Source organism: Oryctolagus cuniculus, chromosome 4 (assembly GCF_964237555.1).
Source record: "Oryctolagus cuniculus chromosome 4, mOryCun1.1, whole genome shotgun sequence".
NCBI classification, from domain to species: domain Eukaryota; kingdom Metazoa; phylum Chordata; class Mammalia; order Lagomorpha; family Leporidae; genus Oryctolagus; species Oryctolagus cuniculus.
The window spans coordinates 139,403,660-139,429,918 of NC_091435.1; the positions used below are offsets into that span (position 1 = coordinate 139,403,660).

Below are 26,259 nucleotides of genomic sequence, written 5' to 3' on the forward strand. Positions count from 1 at the left end.
TAGCCATTGATAGTTTTCCTGAAACTGCTTCCCTTCATTTTCTTATATGTGCAGGCAGATAGAGAGGACTCCTTTCTTTATCCTTGAAATACTCATGTATAGTCCAATGTTATGACATTTGGTACAATGTGTTATTTTGGCCTTTTTCTTCACATGACTAGTGACCTTTTTTGAAGCATAGATTTTGATTTATCCATTACTGCTATCTCCAGTTCCCTGCACCTGGCTTAACTGTAAAATGAATGAGTTACTGCATATGAGAACTACATTAGATAGAACATTGCTTCTTTTTTAGAATTTAAAAAGAGGGAAATGAGAGATAAGCATGAGATTTATACATAAACATATATAATGAATTTTAAACACTACTAATTTCGTTTTTGAGAAAATAGAAATTCTGTTCCTTAATTAAAAGGCTTGTTGTTGCCTTTTTTCTCTTAGGGTGATGTTCACCAGGCACTTATTGTTCTTCAGAAGGGTGTTGAACTATGTTTTCCTGAAAATAAAACCCCAGCTGAGAGTAAGGACGTATTGATTCATGGTCGAGCTACGCTACTAGTGGGCCGATTTATGGAAGAAACAGCTAATTTTGAAAGCAATGCAATTATGAAAAAATATAAGGCAAGTATATATGATAATTTCATTTAGAAATTCAGTGTGTACATTTTGACTTTGAAACTGGATAAAATGGTTTTAAAGTCCAATTTGAAGGACACATGTATAATAAAAATATGAAACATTTTGACATTTTAGTGAGAGTATAATGTAAATAAATGAAATTATCACAGAGTAAATATACTCTTGAAACCATCACTGAGGTCATGAAATGGAGGATTATTAATACTTCGTAACTGTCCCCACTTCATTTTTACCTGAATAATCATTGTCCTTGTCCTCCTTTTCAAAGTTAACTATATCCTAGCCTGAAATAGTTGTGCAAAAACAATATATAATTCCCTTACTAGCTTATTATTAAACTTCATATGGATGATGTTCTAAGGCTTAATGCCTATCATTAAGCCATATATTGTAAGAAAACTACAATGGAAATTTTGAAATACTTTGAACTGAGTGATCATAAAAATGTGGCATATCAAAACCTCTGGGATGCAGCTAAAGCCATTCTTAAAAGGAATTTAAAATTTCATTTACATATATCAGAAGAAAGTAAAGGAGAAAAATTAATGAGTGATGTATTTATCTCCAGCTAAAAAGTAACTGAAAAGGGGGAATAAAAGAAAATAGAGGAAAGGAAATAATAAGGCTAAGAATAATCGTTAGGTTTGTGGGGCAAACTAACTGAAAGAAACAGAAGAAGAGTTCATATAGGCATTGGAATAACCTGAGTCATTGAATACCAAGCTGCACAAGAATAACTCAAAATTCTATGAACCCAGCAAGGAATAACTGCTAGGGAAAGAACAACCATAGAGAACCTATAAGAAGAACAATTTTCAGAACTCACACAAGTTTGAGAGTCATTCAAACCACCAGACAAATGGAGACACGTCACTACATACTTGGAGTGTTCAGTAGAGACCATGAAATGGCCACACCTAATTTAGCCCAAGGCTAAAAGCTGCTCTATGTCCACCTTAGAAGAACATCAAAATAAGCTTTAAAAGAATCTAGGTTATTTTCAAGTAACTTTACTGCCTGCCAGATCAAAATCTAACAAAATCTAAACTTAACAATATAGAATTAACTATGATTAGTATCCAATAAAAAATTACTGTACATTTGACAAAGCAGGATCATGTAAACCATAGATAGAAGAAAAATCCATCAACAGAAATGGTCCTGGCGCGGGCCTTGTGGTAGAGTTCAAGTTGCTGCTTGGGGTGCCCTCATCCTGCTAATAGAGCTTGTTTGAATCCTGGCTATTCCGCTTCCTATCTAGCTCCCTGCCAGTATGCTGGAGAAGACAGCTTATGATGGCCTGAGTACTTGGGTCTTTGGCACACACATGGGAGACCTGGGTGGAATTCTGGGCTCCTGGCCTCAGCCTATTTTCCATTTTATTTAAAAGCAAAGAGAAAAAGGGATAATCTTCATCTGCTGGCTCATTCCCCAGTTGCATGCAATAGCCAGAGCTTGGCTAGGCTGAAGCCAGGAGCCTGGAACTCAATTTGGTTCTCCCAAATTGGTAGCAGGGACCCAAGTTCTTGCTTCCCAGAATGTGCATTAGCAAGAAGCTCAATTAGAAATGGAGTCTCCAGGACTAAAACCAGGCACTGCGTTACAGGATGCAGGTGTCGCAAGTGGCAGCTTGACTGCTGCACCACACACTCACCCCCAGATGAGGATTTTAAAACAATTGTTGTAAATAAGCCTGTATGTATGCTTAAGAATATAGACAAACATAAGAGTGAAGCAACCAAAGGAATAAGAAACATTAAATATAATCAAGTACCAAAGCAAGTGACAAAAGCAACATGAAGTTTGGAACCAGTAGATGTTGAGTTCTGAGTGAGAAATATAGTAGGAGCCCAGCCACTGTACCCTTGCCTACAAAAATGTCATACCACCTCAGAATTTAACCTTGCTTTGCTTCGAAAAGTATATTTATAGTTAAGGGTAATGATGATGAGGCAGATGCTGAAGCCAAACTTTACGTTTAACCTTCCTGGGAGGAGAAATCTTTAATTTGTAAGACACACCACTTCTCAGGCATACAGAAACTCACCACTACTTAACAGCAGGTGTCTCATCTCTGCCTTGGTACTGACACTTGGATTTCAGGAAAAAGAGATCTGCCTTTGTGGTACCAATTTTGTATTCTTTTTACCCTGGATCCCTGATGGTACCAATTTTGTATTCTTTTTACCCTGGATCCCTGATTTCCTGTTAGGATGGTTTGAGTAGCCTTTTTTTTTTTTTTTTCTTTTTCTTGTGCCTATTGCCTGGACACGATGTAGAAAAAAGTGATAGAACAAAAAGAGTAGAGGCTTATACTATAGACATGGAGATCAGAGGGACCATATGTTGTGTGATGTCATTGATATGAAATGGCTGGGATAAGCAAATCCAGTGACAGAAAGTAGATTAATGGTTGTCATAGGCTAGGGGTTGGGAATAGGAAGTGACTGCTAAATTTTTGGAGTGATAAAAATGTTCTGGAATTAGTTTGTGGTAATGGTTGCCAAACCCTGTGAATATACCAAGGAACCATGTTTAAAACGTGAACTTTATGAATTAATCTCTGGGAGTTGTTTCTTTTAAAAATTACCCAAATGTGGCCAGCGCCGCGGCTCACTAGGCTAATCCTCCACCTAGCGGCGCTGGCACACCGGGTTCTAGTCCCGGTCGGGGTGCTGGATTCTGTCCCGGTTGCCCCTCTTCCAGGCCAGCTCTCTGCTGTGACCAGGGAGTGCAGTGGAGGATGGCCCAAGTGCTTGGGCCCTGCACCCCATGGGAGACCAGGAAAAGCACCTGGCTCCTGGCTCCTGCCATCGGATCAGCGCGGTGCGCCGGCCGCAGCGCGCCGGCCGCGGCGGCCATTGGAGGGTGAACCAACGGCAAAAGGAAGACCTTTCTCTCTGTCTCTCTCTCTCACTGTCCACTCCGCCTGTCAAAAAAAAAATAATAATAAAAAAAAAATAAAATTACCCAAATGCAATTCTTTAGATGAAAAATACATTATCGGAAGTGAAGCATACCTAGTATTGTAGTAACTAGAACTCGAATCATTGTCTTGGGAATATAAAAATTATTATACCCCTAACTTGTGAACTTGCCATGCCATTCCTAGGTATTTATCCAAGAGAAATAAAGTGATAGTGACAGCAAATTAGATATTACAAAAGAAAAGATCAGTGAAATTGAAGACATTGCAAATGATACTCTCAAAATGAAGCATAGAAAGGAAAAAGACTGAAGAAAGAAAAGACTAAAAACAGACCCATAGCCATTGTGGCTATGGGATGATATCAAGCAATAGAATATTCCACCTGAAACTGGGATTTCAGAAAGAGAAAAGAGAACATTGGAGGACAGAAAATGTAATTTAAGTAAAGATAAGAATAAACAGAAAATAACATATAATAGAAAAGATTAACATAGCTAAATGAAAATATCAATAAAATCAGCAAACACTTATAAGATTAAATAAATAAAAAATGATGCTTCAAATGACTGATGTCTTAAGTGAATAAAGGACAGTCTGTTGCTAATATCATAAATGAGTATGTTTACTCCTTAGACAACACATTTGAAAATGTTTGCATGGACAGATTCCTGGGAAAAAAATAAAATTTACCAAGCTTGACACAAGGAGAAATGGAAAATTTTAGTAGTTGCCTAGCTTTTTAAATAATTAAACAGCTTACCACAAGCACAACCCTACTGTTGGACTTCACTTTTGAATTCTATCAAATATTTGAAAAAGAAAGAATAGCAATCTTTTTCAAATTCTCTTACAAAGAATAAGACGAAACACTTCTAAAATTGTTTAAATAATTCAGAATAACCTTCATCCCAAAACTAATAGCAATAGTCCAGGAAATGAAAATATAGTACACTTTGGTACATAGATTCAACAGTCTTAAACAGAGCATTTTTATTAAGCTTATTCCAATAACATAGGGTTGGTTCATCATATGAAAATCAATCAGTGGGGCCAGCGCTGTGGCACAGTGGGTTAATCCTCTGCCTGCAGTGCCGGCATCCCATATGGGCGCAAGTTCTAGTCCCGGCTGCTCCTCTTCCAATCCAGCTCCTCTTCCAATCCAGCTCTCTGCTATGGCCTGGGAAAGCAGTAGAAGTTAGCCCAAGTGCTTGGGCCCCTGCACCCGCATGAGAGACCTGGAAGAATCTCCAGGCTCCTGGCTTTGGATTGGCTGAGCTCCGGGTGTTGCAGCCATCTGGGAAGTGAACCAGTGGAAAGAAGACCTTTCTGTCTCTCACTCTCACCGTCTGTAACTCTACCTCTCAAATACATAAATAATCCTTTAAAAAACAATGGTGTTAGTAGGCATCCTAATTCTTTTTTTTTTTTTTTTTTTACAAGTCTGACCCTAATTCATTCTTGATCTCAAAGTTGTTGGGGCAGGTGCTGTGGTGCAGTGGATAAAGCTGCTACCTGTGGTGCTGGCATCCCATATGGGTGCCAGTTCGGGTCCAGCTGCTCTACTTCTAATCCAGCTCTCTGCTGTGGCCTGGGAAAGCAGTGGAAGATGGCCCTAGTCCTTGGGCCCCTGCACCCCACCCACATGGGAGACCCAGAGGAAGCTCTTGGCTCCTGGCTTCAGATTGGTGCAGCTCTGGTCGTTGTGGCCATTTGGGGAGTGAACCAGCAGATGGAAGACCTCTCTCTGCAACTGATTTTCAAATACATAAATAAATCTAAAAAAAAAATAAAAAAATAAAAAAACAAAGTTGTCAACATTTTACTGTTAAGGATAAGAAGCTATAGGCTTTTTGCAGATACACTCTGTCTATTAAATGACTTTCTCTTCTATTTCAAATTTGTTAAGAATTTTAAATTATGAATGGATGTTAAGTTTTAACAAATGTTTTGCAGGATCTATTGAGATTATTATGTATCTCTTTAATTCTATGAATGTGGTAAACTACACTGATTTTTTTTAAGATTTTATTTTATTTGAAAGGTAAAGTTACAGACAGAGAGAGGGAGAAACAGAGAGAGGTCTTCCTTCCGTTGGTTCACTCCCCAAATGGCCACAATGGTCAGAGCTGAGCTGATCCAAAGCCAGGAGCCAGGAGCTTCTTCCAGGTCTCCCACATGGGTACAGGGGTCCAAGGACTTGTGCTATCTTCTACTGCTTTCCCAGGCCATAGCAGAGAGCTGGATTGCAAGAGGAGCAGCTGGGACTAGAACCAACGCCCATATGGAATGCTGATGCCACAAGTGGAAGATTAACCCACTGTGCTACAGCGCCAGCTCCATACCACCAATTTTATTAAATACTTACTGGAGATTGTAGCCAGTATAATAGGGAAGAAAAAGAAGTAAAAATTACAAGGATCAGGAAAAAAATAAAACATTAATTGCAGATAATAAGAATGTAGATATTGGAAAGTCAAAGAGTTATAGATATATTGTTAGAAATATTGAATGAATTTAACATTGCTTGACAATATAATACATAAAATTAAATTTTATTTCTGGGCAGGCGCCGCAGCTCACTAGGTTAATCCTCAGACTGCAGCGCCGGCACACTGGGTTCTAGTCCCAGTCGGGGCGCCGGATTCTGTCCCGGTTGCTCCTCTTCCAGGCCAGCTCTCTGCTGTGGCCCGGGAGTGCAGTGGAGGATGGCCCAGGTCCTTGGGCCCTGCACCCGCATGGGAGACCAGGAGAAGCACCTGGCTGCTGGCTTCGGATCAGCGCGGTGCACCGCCCGCAGCGCGCCGCCCGCAGCGGCCATTGGAGGGTGAACCAATGGCAAAGGAAGACCTTTCTCTCTGTCTCTCTCTCTCACTGTCCACTCTGCCTGTCAAAAAAAAAAAATTATTTCTATGTCTCAGCAATAAAATTATTTAAAAGATATGACAAGTAACTGATACTTAAACAGCTGAATGACTTTGTGAAGAAAGAAAAAATCTTTTTCCTTACTTAAGCTATGGACAAGATTTATTCCAAAGTGAGCTGTAGACCAAAGCTGAAAAGCTAAAATTAAACTTCCAGATTAAAAAAATGAAGAAAATATTTACAACCTTAGAGTAGGCAGGGTTTCTTAAGGAAAAAAAGCATTAATCTTAAAAGGAAAGTTAATAAATTAATTAACATCGGTGTTAAAACCTACTGTAGAAAAGATATTGTTAAGAAAATGGAATGGGAAGCCATAGAGTGGGAGAAAATACTTAGAATATATATCTGACAGGGGACTTGTACCCAAATTATAAAGAACTTGTAAATAATAATTATAAAGTAAGAATTCAATTTAAAGATCTGTCAGTCTTTACAGTAATAGACTTGATGAAGAATACATACAAATTGCTAAAAAGTATGAAAATATGTTTAATATAATTAGTCATCAGAAAGATGCAAATTAAACCACAATGAGATAGCATTTCACAAGTTAAAATCTAAAAGACTAGCCGGCGCCGCGGCTCAATAGGCTAATCCTCCGCCTTGCGGCACCAGCACACCGGGTTCTAGTCCTGGTCAGGGCGCCGGATTCTGTCCCAGTTGCCCCTCTTCCAGGCCAGCTCTCTGCTGTGGCCAGGGAGTGCAGTGGAGGATGGCCCAAGTGCTTGGGCCCTGCACCCCATGGGAGACCAGGAGAAGCACCTGGCTCCTGGCTTCGGATCAGCGCGGTGCGCCAGCCGCGGCGGCCATTGGAGAGTGAACCAATGGCAAAAGGAAGACCTTTCTCTCTGTTTCTCTCTCTCTCTCTCACTGTCCACTCTGCCTGTTAAAAAAAAAAAAAATCTAAAAGACTAACACTGCCTATTGTGATTATGTGAATATATAAAAATGTTAACATACACCTACAATATGACCTAGCCATGCTAGTCTTAGATGTTTATCCAAGAGGAATAATTATACATGTCCACAAAAAGACTTGCATATAAATGTTTAAAGGAGCTTTATTAATAAAGACTGGAATTAACCCAGGTGACCATCCACAGCAGAATGGATATACTGTGATTCAGTCGAATACCGGACTACTGTTCCACAATAACAAGAAATTAACTACTGCTATATGTAACTCCGTATAAGTTAATGTTATAGACTTGTTGAATAAATGGAGAACATAACAATATATATTTGTATGCTTTCATTTCTATCAAAATTAAAATAGGTAAAATATTGTTTATTTATAGAAATTATATCCATAGTTGCCTTGGTAGTGGGTAGCAAAGATGGTGCTCACAGAAACTCTTGGGGGAGTTGAAAGTATTATCTTGATTGGAATGGTGGTTCTATGTATGTGTATGTATATATGTGTGTGTGTGTGTGTGTATGAACATATTAGCCAGTGGGCATCCTACTACCTAGCCAACTAGCCATCCTGATTCCTTACCCAAATTCAAGAGCAAGTCTGCTTTTGTACTTACTTCCTAGATGAGGATTTCACACTTTTGATCCATAATCATCTGTTGAGTATTCATGATTACTTCCCAGTACAGTGTGAGATTTTATTAGGTGAAAATCTGTGTTCTCTTTTATAGGATGTGACCATGATACTGCCAGAGTGGGAGGATGCGCATTTCTACCTTGCCAAGTACTATGACAAATTGATGCCTATGGTCACAGACAACAAAATGGAAAAGCAGGGTGATCTTATCCGGTATATAGTCCTTCATTTTGGAAAGTGAGTGTGAAAACCACATGTTTGCAGCTTAAATATGTCGGTATGACTGTTAATATTGAACTGCTATCATATTACTCTTAGCATATTCAGGATATTTTCTGTTTTACTGCTGATTCAACCTGTCACCTTAGATGAGATATAAATTTGTCTTTACACAACTTGTCTTCACTTTTAAAAGTATATTTTATGATGGGAAAAGCAATATATACATACTTTTTAAAAGTTCAACAGTACTGATACACAATGAAAATTAAGTGGTTTTTTTTCATTCCAGACCCTCTTCCTCTGAATCCCCATCCACAGAATTTCAGATCTTAAACCTGGTATATTTAATGGTTACATTTAATTGCAATGGCATGTTTCTTTCCAGTTCATTATAAAAAAAATAGTATATATAAAAATGGTATTTACATTAACCTATATAAAGAGCTTCTTAAAGTAGATAATAGGTGTAAATGATTAATTTGTAGCTCAAATAATGTATTGCCTCATGGCTACTTTTTATATTTTCACAAATTAAAATTTTTTTAAAATTTATTTTGGAATCAGAGGCAGAGAAAGAGCAAAAGAGAGACACAGACAGACACCCATTCACTGTTTGACTCACCAGATACCTGCAATGGTAGGGCTGGGCCAGGGCCAAAGCCAGGACCCAGAAATGTACTCCAGACTCTCACGGGAGACAGGAACTCAATTACTTAAGCCACAACTGCTGCCTCCCAAGGTCAGCATTGGGGAGAAGCTGGAGTAAATACCTAGAGCCAGGAACGGAAAGCAGGCACTCCAAGGTTGAAAGCAGACACCTGAATTGCTAGGCTAACTGCCTGTTCCTGTTTTCACAAATTATTATTTCTTAAAAATAATGATGATATTTCATATATTCCACTTACTGTATTAATGTATGGTATGCTGAAGTGTATCTGGTTTAAAAACCATAAGCCTATTAAAATGACCTATTATCACATATTGTGACTTCTCAAGTGTATTTTAGAAATTAAAGCACTATCTGTCCATCCATCAGTGGTGTTAGAATAACTAGATTTATTGGCTGGCCTTGTAACATAATGGATAAAGCTGCCACTTTCTTTCCTCCCTACCCCCCTCCTTCCCTTCCCCTGCCCCTTCTGTCTCTTTAACTCTGCCTTTCAAATAAGTAAATCTTTTAAAAGAAAAAAAGAATAACAAGATTTAGCCAAGTTGTTTTTCCCAAAATGAAGTTCAAGTTTTATAAAATCCAAGCCTTATTTTATTTATTAATGACTATTAATCGCTTGTTATTGAGAGAAAATTCCTGTACTACTGGCATTTTGGGAGAGAATCATAAGCAAGGGAAATAGTAAGTGCTGTGTTTTTCTTTCTAAAATGACCAATGAATTTCTGTCATTTTTTATTTTGAGTCTTGTGCCTTAGTGTAAGATTTATTTAATGTGTTTATTCTAAAACAAGTATCTATTTAAAGTTCTGTATATGTATAAATCTATTAGTTATAGGGTGAGATTTATAGCAGTATATTTCCAGAAAATAAGACTTTTATGATTAGAATGTATTTCTGTCCATATTAGTTAAATAAAATATTTGCATACTTAAAGAAGTAAAACTTAGCTATAAAGCTGTGTTTATCCCCTGACAGATTGAATAGCTGTCTCACTACTGATTCAGTTTTACTTTTTACTCTTGAGAAGGTACAGTCCTATAACAGAGAAAAGTCTTAAGTATTTAAAACATTTAAGTAATGTTTCTTTATAGAATGTGTTATCAAATGTTAAAGAAATGGTATAAATTCAGAAATAGCTTTCTGGTATTCTGCAAGATACCAAAAGTGAACTAAAAAAGTCATGGACTTTGGTCAAATTTGAAGTAAAAACTCAAGGTACTAGCTTCATGATTTTAAGTTCTATCTTGGGGGCCAGATACAATATGCCAGATACTGTGGAGTAGTGGGTTAAGCTGCTGCTTATGACACCAGCATCCCATATGGGCACTGGTTTGTGTCTTAGCTACTCCACTTCCAAACCAGCTCCCTGATAATGTGTGTGATAAAGCAACAGAAGATGGCCCAAGGGCTTGGACCCCTGCTACCCACGCGGGAAACCCAAAGAAGCTCCTGGCTCCTGGCTTCGGCCTTGCTCAGCCCTGGCTATTGAGGCCATCTGGGGAATAAACCAGTAGATCGAACATCTCTGTGTCTCTTGATCTTTCTGTCTCTCCGTCTCTGTCTCTCTCTGTAACTCTGCCTTTCAAATAAACAAATCTTAAAATTAAGATAAAAATAAAGGTTTATTTCTTAGCACTAATTTGCTACAGAATCTGGTAGGCATCCTGAAGAGGTATATTGGTGAACTGAATCCAACAGCTTCTTATTCTCCATGATAAGTGGAGTTTATCCCAGGGTTGCAGGAAGGGCTCAAAATCTGCAAATCTGTAAATTTGATACCCACATTATTAGAGGACAAAAGCCATGTGATTATCTCAGTAGCTATATAGGAAAATCATTTGACAAAATTCAACATCCTTTCTTTAAAAAAAAAAATTCATTTATTTATTTGAAAGTCAGAGTTACACAGAGAGAGGAGAGGCAGAGAGACAGAGAGAGAGAGACAGAGAGAGAGAGATAGAGGTCTTCTATCAGTTGGTTCACTCCCCAGTTGGCCGCAACGGCTGGAGCTGCGCCGATCCGAAGCCAGGAGCCTCCTCCGGGTTTCCCACGTGGGTACAGGGGCCCAAGGACTTGGGCCATCTTCTACTGCTTTCCCAGGCCACAGCAGAGAGCTGGATCAGAAGAGGAGCAGCCAGGTCTCGAACTGGCACCCATATGGGATGCCGACACTTCAGGCCAGGGTGTTAACCCACTGTGCCACAGCGCCAGCCCCTCAACATCCTTTTATAATAAAAACTCTCAAAACAGAGATAGAGTGTTCCTCAATTCAATAAAAACCATATGTAGCAAACCCATAGCTAATAGCCTATGCAATATTGACAACTTCAAAGCTCCTCTAAGATTAATAGTAAGGCTAGGGTGCCCACTTTCTCCATTTCTGTTCAATATAGTACTAGAAGCACAATCCAGAGCAATTAGGCAAGAAAACAAAGTAAAAGACTTCCAAACTGAAAAAGAGTTAAGCTGTCCCTGTTCACAGTGAAAGAGAGAGAGAGAGAGAGAAAGGTCTTCCTTTTGCTGTTGGTTCACCCTCCAATGGCCGCCACGGCTGGCGCACTGCGGCTGGCGCACCGCGCTGATCCGAAGGCAGGAGCCAGGTGCTTTCCTGGTCTCCCATGGGGTGCAGGGCCCAAGCACTTGGGCCATCCTCCACTGCACTCCCGGGCCACAGCAGAGAGCTGGCCTGGAAGAGGGGAAACCGGGACAGAATCCGGCGCCCCGACCGGGACTAGAACCCGGTGTGCCGGCGCCGCTAGGCAGAGGATTAGCCTATTGAGCCGCAGCGCCGGCAGATGATATGATCTTATACATTGAAAAACCTTTACCAAAAAATTGTTAGAACTAATAAATGATTTCAGTAAAGTTGCAGAGTATAAAATCAGCATATACTATAAACTGTCCAAAAAAGACATCAAGAAAAACAATCCCATTTATAATACCAAAGAAGTAAAATAGTTATGAATAAATTTACCCAAGAAGATGAAAGAATAAAGACTGTAAGCTATAAAGACAGTGATCAATAAACTTAAAGATACAAATAGAGGCCGGCGCTGGCTGCAGCTCACTAGGCTAATCCTCTGCCTTGCGGCGCCGGCACACCGGGTTCTAGTCATGGTCAGGGCACCGGATTCTGTCCCGGTTTCCCCTCTTCCAGGCCAGCTCTCTGCTGTGGCCAGGGAGTGCAGTGGAGGATGGCCCAAGTCCTTGGGCCCTGCACCCCATGGGAGACCAGGAGAAGCACCTGGCTCCTGCCATCGGATCAGCGCGGTGCGCCGGCCGCAGCGCGCCGACCGCGGCGGCCATTGGAGGGTGAACCAATGGCAAAGGAAGACCTTTCTCTCTGTCTCTCTCACTGTCCACTCTGCCTGTCAAAAAAAAAAAAAAAAAAAAAAAAGATACAAATAGAACAATAATCTATGATATGGAAGAATTAATGTGTTCAAGTATCTATACTACCCAAAGCAATCTATAAACTCAGTGCAATTCCTATCAAAATTTCAATGGATTTTCCTACAGAAATAGAAACAAAAATCATAAAATTCATATGAAACCACAAAAGATCCTGGATAACCAAAGCAATCTTGAGCAAAAAGGACATTAACTGGAGGTTTCATACTACCTCACTTCAAATATACTGCAAAGCTCTAGTAATCAAAACAGCATAGAAACACACAGTAGACCAATGGAACAGAATAGAGAGTCCAGAAATAAACTCACATTTATGGTCCATTGATTTCAGCAAAGGTAATAAGAATGTAATAGTGAGTCAGGACACTCCTCAATAAATGGTATTGGAATAACTGGATATCTATGTGCATAAGAATGAAGTTGAAGCCTTATCTTATACCATACAAAAACCAACTCAAAATGTATGAAAGACTTAAGCTACAAGAAACATTTTTAGTCTATCTTTATACCAGCAGCCCTAATGTACCTCTGGTTATTGCTGTTTGCCTTGAAGTGAATCAAGGTGATATTTTCCATTTTGCCCATCTCTAATTAAGGAGTGCACATCCTGCTGCTGGCAAAACTGATACACCATTATCTATTGCAAAAGCCTCATTCTTGAATGATGGTGTGTCTTCTGTCACTTCTGGCTTGAAAAAAACTGTCTCTTACTACTTTGTTCTGATCAGAGAGAAACTTCTAGGAAGGATGGTTACAGGGAGCAAGAGACAGAAATATAAAGGAAATATGTGCATTAGACACTGAATATGAGTTAACATGTCACTATTTTGAAACGTTTCATCTTGTTTTTCTTCCTTCAAATTTCTTCTAGAATCAGCCTGATCATGTTGGCCAGCATTTTAGAGCATAATTCTATCTTGTAAATACAGGTATTTTTCATCTCCAACATAAGTCCATTCCTAAAAGAAAATAAAACCTTATAAATAATAAGACTGTATCTTAGATAAAATTGAATTGAATTATATGATACTCTAAAGTGATGTTGCAAGGAACAATACAGATATTTGGAATTGATCTTTAAATGAAAAACTAAAATATATTAGGTGTGATGAGTCTAAGTTAAAAAAAAAAAAAAAACTATTAGAGGGGGCCAGTGCTGAAGCGAAGAGGGTTAACGCCCTGGCCTGAAGCACCAGCATCCCATATGGGCGCCGGTTCGAGACCCGGCTGCTCCACTTCCAATGCAGGTCTCTGCTATGGCCCAAGTCCCTGGGCCCCTGCACCCATGTGGGAGACTCAGAGGAGGCTCCTGGCTCCTGGATGCGGATCGGCGCAGCTCTGGCCATTGCGGCCAACTGGGGAGTGAACCAATGGATGAAAGACCTCTCTCTCTCTCTCTCTCTCTCTCTCTGCCTATCCTCTCTCTGTGTAACTCTGACTTTTAAATAAATAAATAAATCTTAAAAAAAAAAAAAAACTATTAGAAAACATAGGGGGAAAGCATCCATGTCCTTGGTCTGGGTAATGATATTTTGGGTCTGAACTAAAAAGCCCAGACAACAAAAGCTAAAATAGACAAACAGTATTAACATCACAGCAAAAAGCTTCTGCATACTTGAGGAAACATTGAACAGAGTAAAGAGATAACCTATGGAATCGGGGAAAATATTTGTAAATCATACATATGAATAGGGGTTTATAGCCAAAATATGTAGAGAACTCTAACAAGAAAACAAATAACCCATTTGAAAAATGGGTTTATGAATAGATATTACTGAAAAGTAGACATCAAATATTCTACACAGGTATGTGAAAAAATACTCCACATATTAACCATCAGAGATATTTAAAGTAAAACCACATGAGATACCACATCACATATATTAGAATGGCTATTATGGGCCGGCGCCGCGGCTCACTAGGCTAATCCTCCGCCTTGCGGCACCGGCACACTGGGTTCTAGTCCTGGTCGGGGTTCCAGATTCTGTCCCGTTTGCCCCTCTTCCAGGCCAGCTCTCTGCTGTGGCCAGGGAGTACAGTGGAGGATGACCCAAGTACTTGGGCCATGCACCCCATGAAGGACCAGGATAAGCACCTGGCTCCTGCCATCGGATCAGCGCAGTCTGCCGGCCGCAGCGCGCTGGCCGCGGCGGCCATTGGAGGGTGAACCAACGGCAAAGGAAGACCTTTCTCTCTGTCTCTCTCACTGTCCACTCTGCCTGTCAAAAAATAAAATAAAAAAAAATAAAAAAAGAATGTCTATTATGAAAAAAATTGTCATTATAAAAATATTTTAAAAACATAATATTGTATACCTTAAAAATAATAAAACCTGCCTGCTGTCCTGATTTCTGATTAAATCTTGACAAAATAAGGAGGGAAAAATCCCCTTTCTCTTAACAGCTACTGAAAAACAAATAGACTTGTGTGTCATAAAACTGTCCCTCTGGGTCTCAAAAAGATATCTGTACATTTTATATCAACATTATTCAATGTAGCTAACAGCTGGAAGCAACCCAAGTGTCTATCAAGAGATAAGTGGAGTATTAATCAGCCTTAACAGGGAAGGAATTCCTGGCACATGTCATAAAACATGGATGAACCTTGAAGATATGTTAAGTGAAATAAGCCAGTCAAAAAAAAGATAGATATTGTGTGATTCCATTTAAATGAGGTACCTAGAGCTGTCAGATTTACAGAGACAGAAAGCAGAATGATGCTTTTCGGGGGCTATACCGAGAATGGAGTGAGCAAAGTTCCTCCAGCTCAAAAATACCTGAAAGTTCTGAAGATGCATGGTAGTAATGGTTGCACAGCTGTGAATGTACAACGATGTCAGTGTTCAGCTGAGCATACACTTAAAAAAAGATGGTAAATTTTCTGGTATGTATATTTTACTTAAAATATCCATGGCTCAAAAAGTTTTCAAGGAGAGATTATTATGTGGACTTATTGAGAAACAAGTTTGAGTGATGTATTCACATGGTGAGGGACTTGATAAAATGTATATAGTGGTAATCAGTGAGAAACAAAAACATGGAAAATTACAAAGGAACAAGATTATGAATATTTGAATCCCAGACAGACATTCATGTAGTCTTAATCTACAGGTAGTTGATTTCTGGTTTTAGTAAGTGGAAGAATATGATAAATCCATAATTTCAGTAGTGTTAGTCTTGAAATTATTCAATGGTACAAACATGGAATTGGAGTAACTAGGTACAATAATTTCACAGAAATGACCTAGATTTATGGTCATAGAATGTAAATGAAGGCACAGATCCTAAGAACAATTTGAAAGAAGTATTGATTAAAAACTAACTATATCAGCCGGCGCCGTGGCTCAATAGGCTAATCCTCCACCTTGCGGCGCCGGCACACCGGGTTCTAGTCCCGGTCGGGGCACCGGATTCTGTCCCGGTTGCCCCTCTTCCAGGCCAGCTCTCTGCTATGGCCAGGGAGTGCAGTGGAGGATGGCCCAAGTGCTTGGGCCCTGCACCCCATGGGAGACCAGGAAAAGCACCTGGATCCTGGCTCCTGCCATCGGATCAATGCGGTGCGCCGGCTGCAGCGGCGGCCATTGGAGGGTGAACCAACGGCAAAGGAAGACCTTTCTCTCTCTGTCTCTCTCTCACTGTCCACTCTGCCTATCAAAAAAAAAATAAAATAAAAAATAAAAAATAAAAAAAAACTAACTATATCAGAACTTGGATGATTTTTGTTATAGGAAGTACAGAGCTAAGTAAGGAATATGGTAAGAAAAAAGGAAGAAATAGTGATACCACAATTTTTGTCAGAAGGCTGTATATATCCGATGTGATAGTTAACTCTTTAAATTTTAATACATATAACATAAAAGTGAGCACTATGCTAATAATATTTTTGTCTATACAATTGCAGATCTCTACAGTATGGAAATCAATTCATATATCAGTCAATGCCACGAATGTTGACATTATGGCTTGATTATGGTGCGAAGGCATATGAATGGGAAAAAGGTATAATTTCATGTAAAAATCATAAGGGACACTGAAGAATTATTACTCTGGTATAAATTCAGATTTGGCTTGACAATCTAGTTTACTAAAATAGGAGTGAATTTGATAATTAAAATGTTATACAAGTATAAGCAAGAAACTAAATATGAAAAAGAAGAGAAAGTCAAATTCATAACTTTTTCAATATTTGCAATTCAGGGTCTGCAAGTGAAAATATATTCATTTCTTGATGAATTGAACATACTGAAAAGTATTTGGTTAAATCAAATAAGTTACCCTAAAATTTACAGTGCATAATGAAAATGAATGGCCCTTAAGTTTTTCAGAGTTTTTTACACTCTTAGAGAATTATCCAATTGGCAAATTATCTAGCTTTGAGCATGGGAATAATATATGTAAAAGCTTTAAAAAATTTTATTTTCTTCTGTGAAATAAATGGATATACTGTTTTGTAAACTTATTTTTTCCCCCAGCTGGCCGCTCTGATCGTGTACAAATGAGAAATGATTTAAGTAAAATAAACAGCGTTATCACAGAACACACAGATTATTTAGCTCCCTATCAATTTTTGACTGCTTTTTCACAATTGATCTCTCGGATTTGCCATTCTCATGATGAAGTTTTTGTTGTCTTAATGGAAATAATAGCCAAGGTATTTCTGGCCTACCCTCAACAAGCAATGTGGATGATGACTGCTGTGTCAAAGGTACTGTATTAATCACCCTAGTATCTTTTATCATTTTATATGGCAGTGGTGATTTAATGTTAATATTTAATTATTTAATATTATTTATATTTAGTATTTAATTATTATTTAATGCTAATAAAGTTCCAGGTTTCTATATTAGATGCTGTATACTTTTTTAAGAAGAGAAAGAGTATAGCATTATATCTCATTTCAATGTTTGGAGATATTTACCATACAAATGAAAGGATTATAATATTTTAAGATTTCAGCATGTGTTTTCTTTATGATGTCCAGTAAACTGTTAGTGCTTGGTGTACATGCTAACCTATTTTTTTCTAAATATTTTTATTTAAACCAAACTATATTATTAATGGGAATTTATAAGTTAGCCAATATGTTTTAGAGTAACAAAATACACAGAATTGATAAAACAAAAATTAAAATTCATGCCTTCTATTCATTAATATTTGATGCAATTATTATGTTTTAACATTGGAATTGGATTACAGTAATGTGCAAGTTCATGTTTTTCACTTGATTGTTCCCATCTTATAAAGAAGTCTTTGAAGACACATTTATGAAGTTGTAAATAGCTTTCTTTAGTTTATTTAAGTATTTGGTTGATCATTGTGTTTACTTCAGTTATTGTCATTTCAGGTTATTGATTATTTCTTCAGGGTAGTTCCCAAGAAGGAATTTACCAGGTCATAGAAGAATAACATTTTTATGGCTTTTTATAATATTACAAGTTGATTTCTAGGAGATTTGTACCAGTCTAAACTCTCATCATGAATGCTTTTTGATTTTTTGTCAAACAAATGTTTTGTTACTTTTTGAAACTTTTATAAAATTTCATTTATTTCTTTTTTATAACAGTCTTCGTATCCTATGCGTGTGAACAGATGCAAAGAAATCCTAAATAAGGCTATCCTAATGAAAAAGTCCTTAGAAAAGTTTGTTGGAGATGCAACTCGCCTCACAGATAAGCTTCTAGAATTGTGCAATAAACCGGTACTATGATAAATCTTATTGCCTATAAAATCCAAGTTATTGTTTTATAAAATCCAAGTTTATAGTTCTATAAAATACATATAAAATCATCCCTTGGTGTCCATGGAGGAATGGTTCTAGGACCCCTGGGTATACCAAAATCTGCAGATGCTTAAATACCCTTATATAAAATGGCATGGTATACTTTAAATCATCTCTAGGTTATTTATTATATATTAATATGGTATAACTGCTTTGTAAACAGTTGTTTGTATGTATTGTTCATGGAATTACAACAAAAAAAGTGTACCTGTTCAGTATAGATCTAAGTTTTTTGTGTGAATATTTTTGATATACAGTTTGTTGCACCCACAGATGTACACACACAGATATGGAGAGCCAACTGTATACAATTTGAGCTGGTTTTCTTTTCCTTTTTTAAGAAGTTATTTTAATTTACTTACTTATTTTCATTTTAGTTAAAAGAGAACTTCCATCTCCTGCTTTCGTTAAAATGCCCACAACAGCCAGGGTAAAACTAGGAGCCCAGAACTCAATCTTGGTCTTTCGTATGTGTGGCAAGGTCCCAGTTACTTGAGCCACTATTTCTGCTTCCTAAAGTGCTCATTAGCAGGAAACTGGAATCAGAAGTGAAGCTGAGACTATCACCCAGGCACTCCAATATGGGATGCAGTTGTCTCAAGCAGCAATTTAACTGCTGTGCCAAATGCTTGCCCCTCTCTTCATTTGATTAATTAAATTAAAATTCTAAGATACATGGGTATATACTTATATCAAAATTTACCAAATTATATACATTATATATGTATTATTTATTTTAAAAAGCTGCTTTTAAAATTTCTTATTGTCCCTCTTCTAAATTTTTTTCTACATTTTTAAAAATTCTTAATGTGAATTTTCTGGGAGCAGATTAACTATATTGTTCAGAAAGTTTTAAGTAGAGAATATGAAATAAGTCATGCAAATATTAGTATACAAAGTAGTAAATCTTATTTAAAGTAGTCTCTATGATTGGAGAAAACTTCAAAAACTCATATACATTAACCTACATGAGTACTAGGAAAGCAGATTAGGATTTGATTGTCATTCTTTTAGTTTCTATTTCAGTGCTTATGGCATTGTGCTAAGGGGGCTGGTGGTGCGGCATAATGGGTAAAGCTGCCTTCTGCGAGGATGACATCACATATGGGTACCGGTACATGTACTATAGTTTGCTCCACTTCCAATCCATCTTCATGCTAATGGCCTGGGAAAAGCAGCAGAATATGGCCCATGGGTCTGGGCCCCTGCCACTCACTTGGGAGACCCGGATTAAGTTCTTGATTCCTGATTTCTGCCTGGCATCTGGGTAGTGAATCAGCAGATGGAAGATCTTTAAAAACAACAGCACGTGCTAAGATGATTCAGACATATTCTGCTTTGAGATGCTCGTAGTCTTATCTGGAACTTAGCAGATGGTTATCATCTAGAATATTAAATACTTCTTTCAGTAGACTTGTGACTAAAGTAGGAATATGTTTAGAGGAATGACCCACTATTCTTCCTGAAGAATTGGAGATAAAATTCTGAAGAATGTGTTAGAAAAATAAAAGTGGGAGATGGGGGTGGTTTAAGGAGAGGGAGAAAGAGAGCGAGATTCTTTATAAGCTAAATTTCAGTTGACAATATTCAGTTCATTAGCTATTTACTATTTGTACATGAAAAGATATAATCGGGGCCGGCATTGTGGTGTAGTAGGTAAAGCTGCTGCCTACAGTGCTGGCATCCCATATGGGCACCGGTTAGAATCCTGGCTGCTCCACTTCCTATCCAGCTCTCTGCTATGTCTGGGAAAGCAGTAGAAGATGGCCCATGTCCTTGGGCCCTTGCACCCATGTGGGAGACCTAGACTAAGCTCCTGACTCCTGGCTTTGGATCCGCCCAGCTCCAGCTGTTGTGGCCATCTAGGAAGTGAACCAGTGGATGGAAGACCTCTCTCTTTCTCTTTCTCTCTGCCTCCGCCTTTCTGTAACTCTCTGCCTTTCAAATAAATAATTTTTTAAAAAAATAAATAAAAGATATAATAAACATATTTCTCATAATAAAAATAAATAAACATTTCAGAGGGTAATCCAGCTCTGGTCCCTGACTCCAGCTTCTTGCTAATGCAGACTCTGGAAGGCAGCAGCTATGGCTTAAATAAATAAGTTCCTACCACCCCTGTTGGAGACTGGATTGAGTTCATGGATCCTGGCTTTGGCCCAGTCCTAGCTATTGCAGATGTTTGGGGAGTGAACTAGTGGATGAGAACTCTGTCTGTTTCTCAAATAAATAAAATTAAAAACAGAAAAATATTATGAAGGTGGCCAATATTTATTAAACACTGATAGTGTTCCAAGTGCATTACATGTGCAAGTTTCCACTTCTTTAACTGAAATATTTCTGATAAGCTACACTTAGGAATTCAGAATTTTTTCCAATTCTTAAAGGTGCATATACTTTAATATCACCACTGAGAATAATCTGCTACAGTATCCCGTAATCAAATACATAACTGTTGCTATAATAAGGTATATTAATCTTTACACTGAATGAGAAGTTCAGGTATCATGTTTCTGCCAAATGAGATTTGGTACCAAAAAACAACCAGTTTAAATTACAGAGCCCTTTGTATTTTCTAATGTCTAGTAACAGATTATAGACCTCTGTTATTGCCTTTAGTCACTAAACAGTCCTGTTATGTAGGTTCAATTTTTTTTTTCTTTTTTTTTCATTTTGTTTTAAAGGCAGAGAGACAGAGACAGATACCTATAAAAGCCATGGCTGGACCAGGCCAAAGTCAGGAGCCCAGAACTCATTTGGCCAAAGCCAAGATCCAGAAGTTTTATCTGGGTTTCCCATGCAAGTAGCAGGGACCCAAAAATTTGGACCATCCTCCAATGTTTTTCCCAGTTTGTTAGCAGGGAGCTGGACCAGAAGTGGTGCGGCCAGGAAACGGTCCAGCACCCATATGGGATGCCAGCGTCACAAGCAGCAGCTTTACCTGCTATGCCACATTGCTAGCCCCATGAGACACTTTTTAAAAATAGTTAGAAAACTACAAATTGCTGAGCTGTTTAATTAAGATATTGTAAAAGTGAAATTTTTGTTGTGGTTGAAGTTGTGTTCTATATTTCAGCATAAACAGAAATTTAACATATTACTTTTTTTTCCAGGTTGATGGAAATAATTCCACATTAAGCATGAGCACACATTTTAAAATGATTAAAAAGCTGGTACAAGAAGCAACATTTAGTGAAATCCTCATTCCTTTGCAATCAGTCATGATACCTACTCTTCCATCCGTTTTGGGTGCCCATGCTAACCACGAGCCATTTCCTGGGCACTGGGCCTATATTTCAGGCTTTGATGATATGGTAAATTTCCATTTTGTGGGACTGTAATTATGATTTTAAAATTCAGTTAAGTTTAAAACTTCTTGTTAAACTAAAACGTATTTCAGAACCTAAGTGAATTGTATTTACTAAAAAAAAAATAACTGGGAATACAGAAAAATACAGTTATCTTTACTGATAGTATAAAATTCAGTGATTAAAAATCTCATGTTCAGCCTAATATTTTGATTTTTCAGATGTTCTTCATTTTAATATGACCATAATATTTTTTCTTTCACAATTTGATTGTGAAATGCAAGTTTTATTTATTTGGTTTTTGGAGTAAAGCAAAGTTCAGCTAGTTAGAGTTTGATTTGTTTGTAAAACATATAGGATCATTTTAAAGAAATAGTACTGCAGTATTACAGTACTTCTTCTAAATAAATACTTTTTAAATTCTATATTTGTCTCAATATTTCTAAGACTCAAAACATTTATTAACTTCTTTCAGAGACAGTTTACAAAACAGTGTGATGAAATCATTCTTTTTACTTATAGTCAGTATTCTGAAAGGGTGGTTTTTAACTTAAACAGTATTATTTACTTATTTACTCATCTCATTAGGTAGACTAAATTTTGGAGAAGTTTCTTTTCTCAAAAATCAAATTACCACTAAACATAGTCTCAGGCTCTGAAGAAAGGTCTCCAAAAGATATTTCTGGTTTTTTTTTTGTTTTTTTTTTTAATTTTTTTTTTTTTTTTTTTTTTGACAGAGTGGATAGTGAGAGAGAGAGACAGAGAGAAAGGTCTTCCTTTTGCCGTTGGTTCACCCTCCAATGGCCGCCGCGGCTGGCGTACCGCACTGATCTGATGGCAGGAGCCAGGAACTTATCCTGGTCTCCCATGGGGTGCAGGGCCCAAGCACTTGGGCCATCCTCCACTGCACTCCCTGGCCACAGTAGAGAGTTGGCCTGGAAGGGGGGCAACCGGGACAGAATCCGGCGCCCCGACCGGGACTAGAACCCGGTGTGCCGGCGCTGCAAGGCAGAGGATTAGCCTAGTGAGCCGCGGCGCCAGCTTCCAAAAGATATTTCAAAGAAGTCTCTGAAACATATGACTTCTGTGAAGGAGACTGCCTAAATTTGAATATGTAAGAACTGGCAATGTTGAATAAGTAATCTTTTTACTTCATACCATTCTTGATGGGTGAAAATGTGTCTCTCTTAATAGGCAATCATCTTTTTCCTAGATAATCAAGATAAATTACTAAAATACAAATTTAATACACAATATAGGGTATTATATTCTCTTTTTTATTATGTTAAGTAACTCAGTATTTGTAATATGTAGACATGTAAACCAAGACTTTTGGTCTTAATTTATATAAAAGTCTTCATCTTTTAGGTGGAAGTTCTTCCTTCTCTTCAGAAACCAAAGAAGATCTCTTTAAAAGGGTCAGATGGAAAATTCTACATAATGATGTGTAAACCGAAAGATGACCTCAGAAAGGACTGTAGACTAATGGAATTCAATTCCTTGATTAATAAGGTTTGGCTTTTATTTTAGAATTACCATGATTACTATCAATGTGATATAAGCTTTTCAGTATGCAAATAGATCATTCTTAAAAAGAAAAAATAAAATGCATTTTTCTTTTTTACTTTTTTATTCTATTTAGATGACATAACATACAAATTTACCATTTTTAAATATATTTTGGTAACATTAAGTACCTTGACATCATATACACAACCATCATCACCACCATCCATCTTCAGAGCTCTTTTCGTCTTCCAAAATTGAAACTCAATATTGATTCAACAATAACTCCTCCTTGCCCTCCCCACAAGGCTCTCTCTATCTACCACTTGTCTCCAGGAATTTAACCATCCTAGGCACTTCGGATAAATGGAATTATACGCTTGTCCTTTTTGCCTGCTTTATTTCACTTGACATCCTGTCTTCAAGAACCATCTACTTTGTGTAGCATGTGTTAGGACTTCCTTCCTTTTAAAGTTGAATATAGTATTCCATTGTATGAATATGTCACATTTTGCTAATCCATGTATCCATTGATGGACTTTTGATTGCTTCTACTTTTTGGTTGTTGTGAACAATGCTGCTGTAAACATGGCTCCTGGCTTCCTCTGGCCCACTCCTGGCTGTTCTGAGCATTTGGAAAGTGAACCAGTGGTGCAAGATACCTTTCTCTGCTTTTTAAATACCTGAAATAATTAATTAACTAATTAATGTTTAAATGATGAACAATACTTAGATATATTTAACATGACATTGAAAAATTATGAGTTGTATTCTGTTTTTAAATTTACATTTTTTTTTAAATAGTGCTTAAGAAAAGATGCAGAATCTCGTAGAAGAGAACTTCATATCCGAACCTATGCCGTTATTCCACTGAATGATGAATGTGGAATTATTGAATGGGTGAACAACACTGCTGGCTTGAGACCTATTCTGACCAAATTATATAAGGAAAGGGGTACTAAAAATTTTTATGATATAAATATATGTATATAATAGCTTACCAATGCAACATGGATATAATTGTTTTTTAATGTATGTCATTCTGTATTTTCTTGCCGTAATTCATAATGAAATTTCTACATTCTACATACAGAAGCACTTAAGTGTTTTCCTTCCTTGTGTTTCAATTACTTCCTTATTTTCATCCCAAAGGGATTTGAGGTAGCTTACAAAAATGCATATGAAAATTTATTTTTCACAGACACTGGCTAGGAATTATCAAACTGTTTTATGTGTATACTAGCCTTCAGCAAATAAGTAAATATATTGTGGGTTCTGAGAGCTGGTTTTCTCACTATCAGATAAAGAAAAGAAATCAAGCGTTAGATTGAAAATAAGGGCTGGTGCCACGGCTCAATAGGCTAATCCTCCACCTAGCAGCACCGGCACACCGGGTTCTAGTCCCGGTCGGGGTGCCAGATTCTGTCCTGGTTGCCCCTCTTCCAGGCCAGCTCTCTGCTGTGGCCCGGGAGTGCAGTGGAGGATGGCCCAAGTGCTTGGGTCCTGCACCCGCATGGAGACCAGGAGAAGTACCTGGCTCCTGCCTTCGGATCAGCGCGTTGCACCGGCCGCAGCGCGCCGGCCGCAGTGGCCATTGGAGGGTGAACCAACGGTAAAGGAAGACCTTTCTCTCTCCCTCTCACTGTCCACTCTGCCTGTCAAAAAAAATAAAATAAGGGCCCACTGTTCAAAACTGGGGTAATCTGAGGAACAAAATACTGATAGTAGTCAATTGTAAACCATGGAATAAAACATATAGACAAGAGTGTGTGCGTACTGATGTAACAGATGGTTGAGTGAACGAGTAAATAAGGAAGTAGGAACAGTTCATCCTTACAATAGAATTGCAATTTATAAATGGAGGTGGAATGATAGGAATAGAAATTCATCAACTAGCAAACACCACAGTAATATTTGTTGTGGGCAACAGTCAGTAGATGCAAAATTAATAGGCAGAAATATTATAAGAAACAGGTTATTTGTAGTCTCAAATTATCTCCCCATAAGATACTTATTAATTATAAAGGGGAAATGTAAGTTAACAGTAGAGAAACAAAAAGATCATTGGTCAGAACTTTTAAAATATATCAAAGTATGGGGCTGGCTGGCTAAAGCCCCAGCCTGCAGCACTGGCATCCCATATGGGTGCCGGTTCGAGCCCAGGCTGCTCCACTTCTGATCCAGCTCCCTGGTAATGCGCCTGGGAAAGCAGCAGTGGATGGCCCAAGTAGTAGTGGATGTATGCATGTGAGAGACCGGGAAGAAGCTCCTGGCTTCTGGCTTAGAATCATTTCAGCTCTGGCCATTGTGGTCATTTGGGGAGTGAACCAGCTGATGGAAGCTTGCCTTCTCTCTCCCTGCCTCTGCCTCTCTGTAACTCTGTCTTTAAAATATATTAAATAAATCTTTAAAAAATATATATATATATATCAAAGTAATGAAAGTCTGAAGTTTTTCCTTTTTTTTTTTTTGACAGGCAGAGTGGACAGTGAGAGAGAGAGACAGAGACAGAGAGAAAGGTCTTCCTTTGCCGTTGGTTCACCCTCCAATGGCTGCCGCAGCCGGCGCACTGCGGCCGGCACACCGCACCTATCCGATGGCAGGAGCCAGGAGCCAGGTGCTTTTCCTGGTCTCCCATGGGGTGCAGGGCCCAAGCACCTGGGCCATCCGCCACTGCACTCCCTGGCCACAGCAGAGGGCTGGCCTGGAAGAGGGGCAACCGGGACAGAATCCGGCGCCCCGACTGGGACTAGAACCTGGTGTGCCGGCGCCGCTAGGCGGAGAATTAGCCTAGTGAGCCGCGGCGCCGGCCAGTTTTTCCAATTTGATAACATTAAGAAGATATGATATCTGAATGTAATGTGGATTCCTAATTTGGTTCCTGGCCCTCTGGCCCAGCAAAAGAATACTAATGGGGCAATTGGTGAAATTTCAATGTAGTCTGAAGGTTAGTTAATAATGTAGTAATAGTAGGGATTTCCTGTTTCAATAATTATACTATAGTTATGAAAGATATGAACATTAAGGGAAGTTGAGTGAAGAATAATATATGAGCTCTTTGTATCATTTATGCAAATGATACCTTAGCTTATAGATGTGTCATACTACTCTGCGTCTGTGATCACATGTCTCTATTTCTGTTTTCTTATAAGACACCAGTCATTGGGTTATTAAATTGGGGCTTATTTTAATGATTTTGTCTTAATCTGATTGCATCTACAAAGATCCTACTTTTAAATAAGGTCACATTCTCAGAAACCAAGGGTTAGGATATATTTTTTGATAGACACAATTCAATCCACATAGTAAGTAATATTGATAA

The 26,259-nt window shown here is 38.2% G+C and overlaps 1 protein-coding gene across 4 annotated transcripts in view; it reads left to right on the top strand.

The window, feature by feature from the left end:
* The window catches only part of ATR (ATR serine/threonine kinase), a 124,915-nt gene that overhangs the window by 87,913 nt on the left and 10,743 nt on the right, over positions 1 to 26,259 (top strand). For all 4 annotated transcript variants that reach the window (XR_007924529.2, XM_051859026.2, XM_008266276.4 and 1 more), the window contains 8 exons: positions 442 to 621; positions 8,137 to 8,279; positions 16,246 to 16,343; positions 16,817 to 17,049; positions 17,908 to 18,042; positions 21,237 to 21,437; positions 22,800 to 22,943; positions 23,742 to 23,892. Coding sequence is in view for 3 of the 4 variants with exons in the window: in XM_051859026.2 (XP_051714986.2) it covers positions 442 to 621; positions 8,137 to 8,279; positions 16,246 to 16,343; positions 16,817 to 17,049; positions 17,908 to 18,042; positions 21,237 to 21,437; positions 22,800 to 22,943; positions 23,742 to 23,892 (1,285 nt within the window). In the remaining variant the exon portion in view is untranslated. The remainder of the gene's footprint in view (positions 1 to 441; positions 622 to 8,136; positions 8,280 to 16,245; positions 16,344 to 16,816; positions 17,050 to 17,907; positions 18,043 to 21,236; positions 21,438 to 22,799; positions 22,944 to 23,741; positions 23,893 to 26,259) is intronic.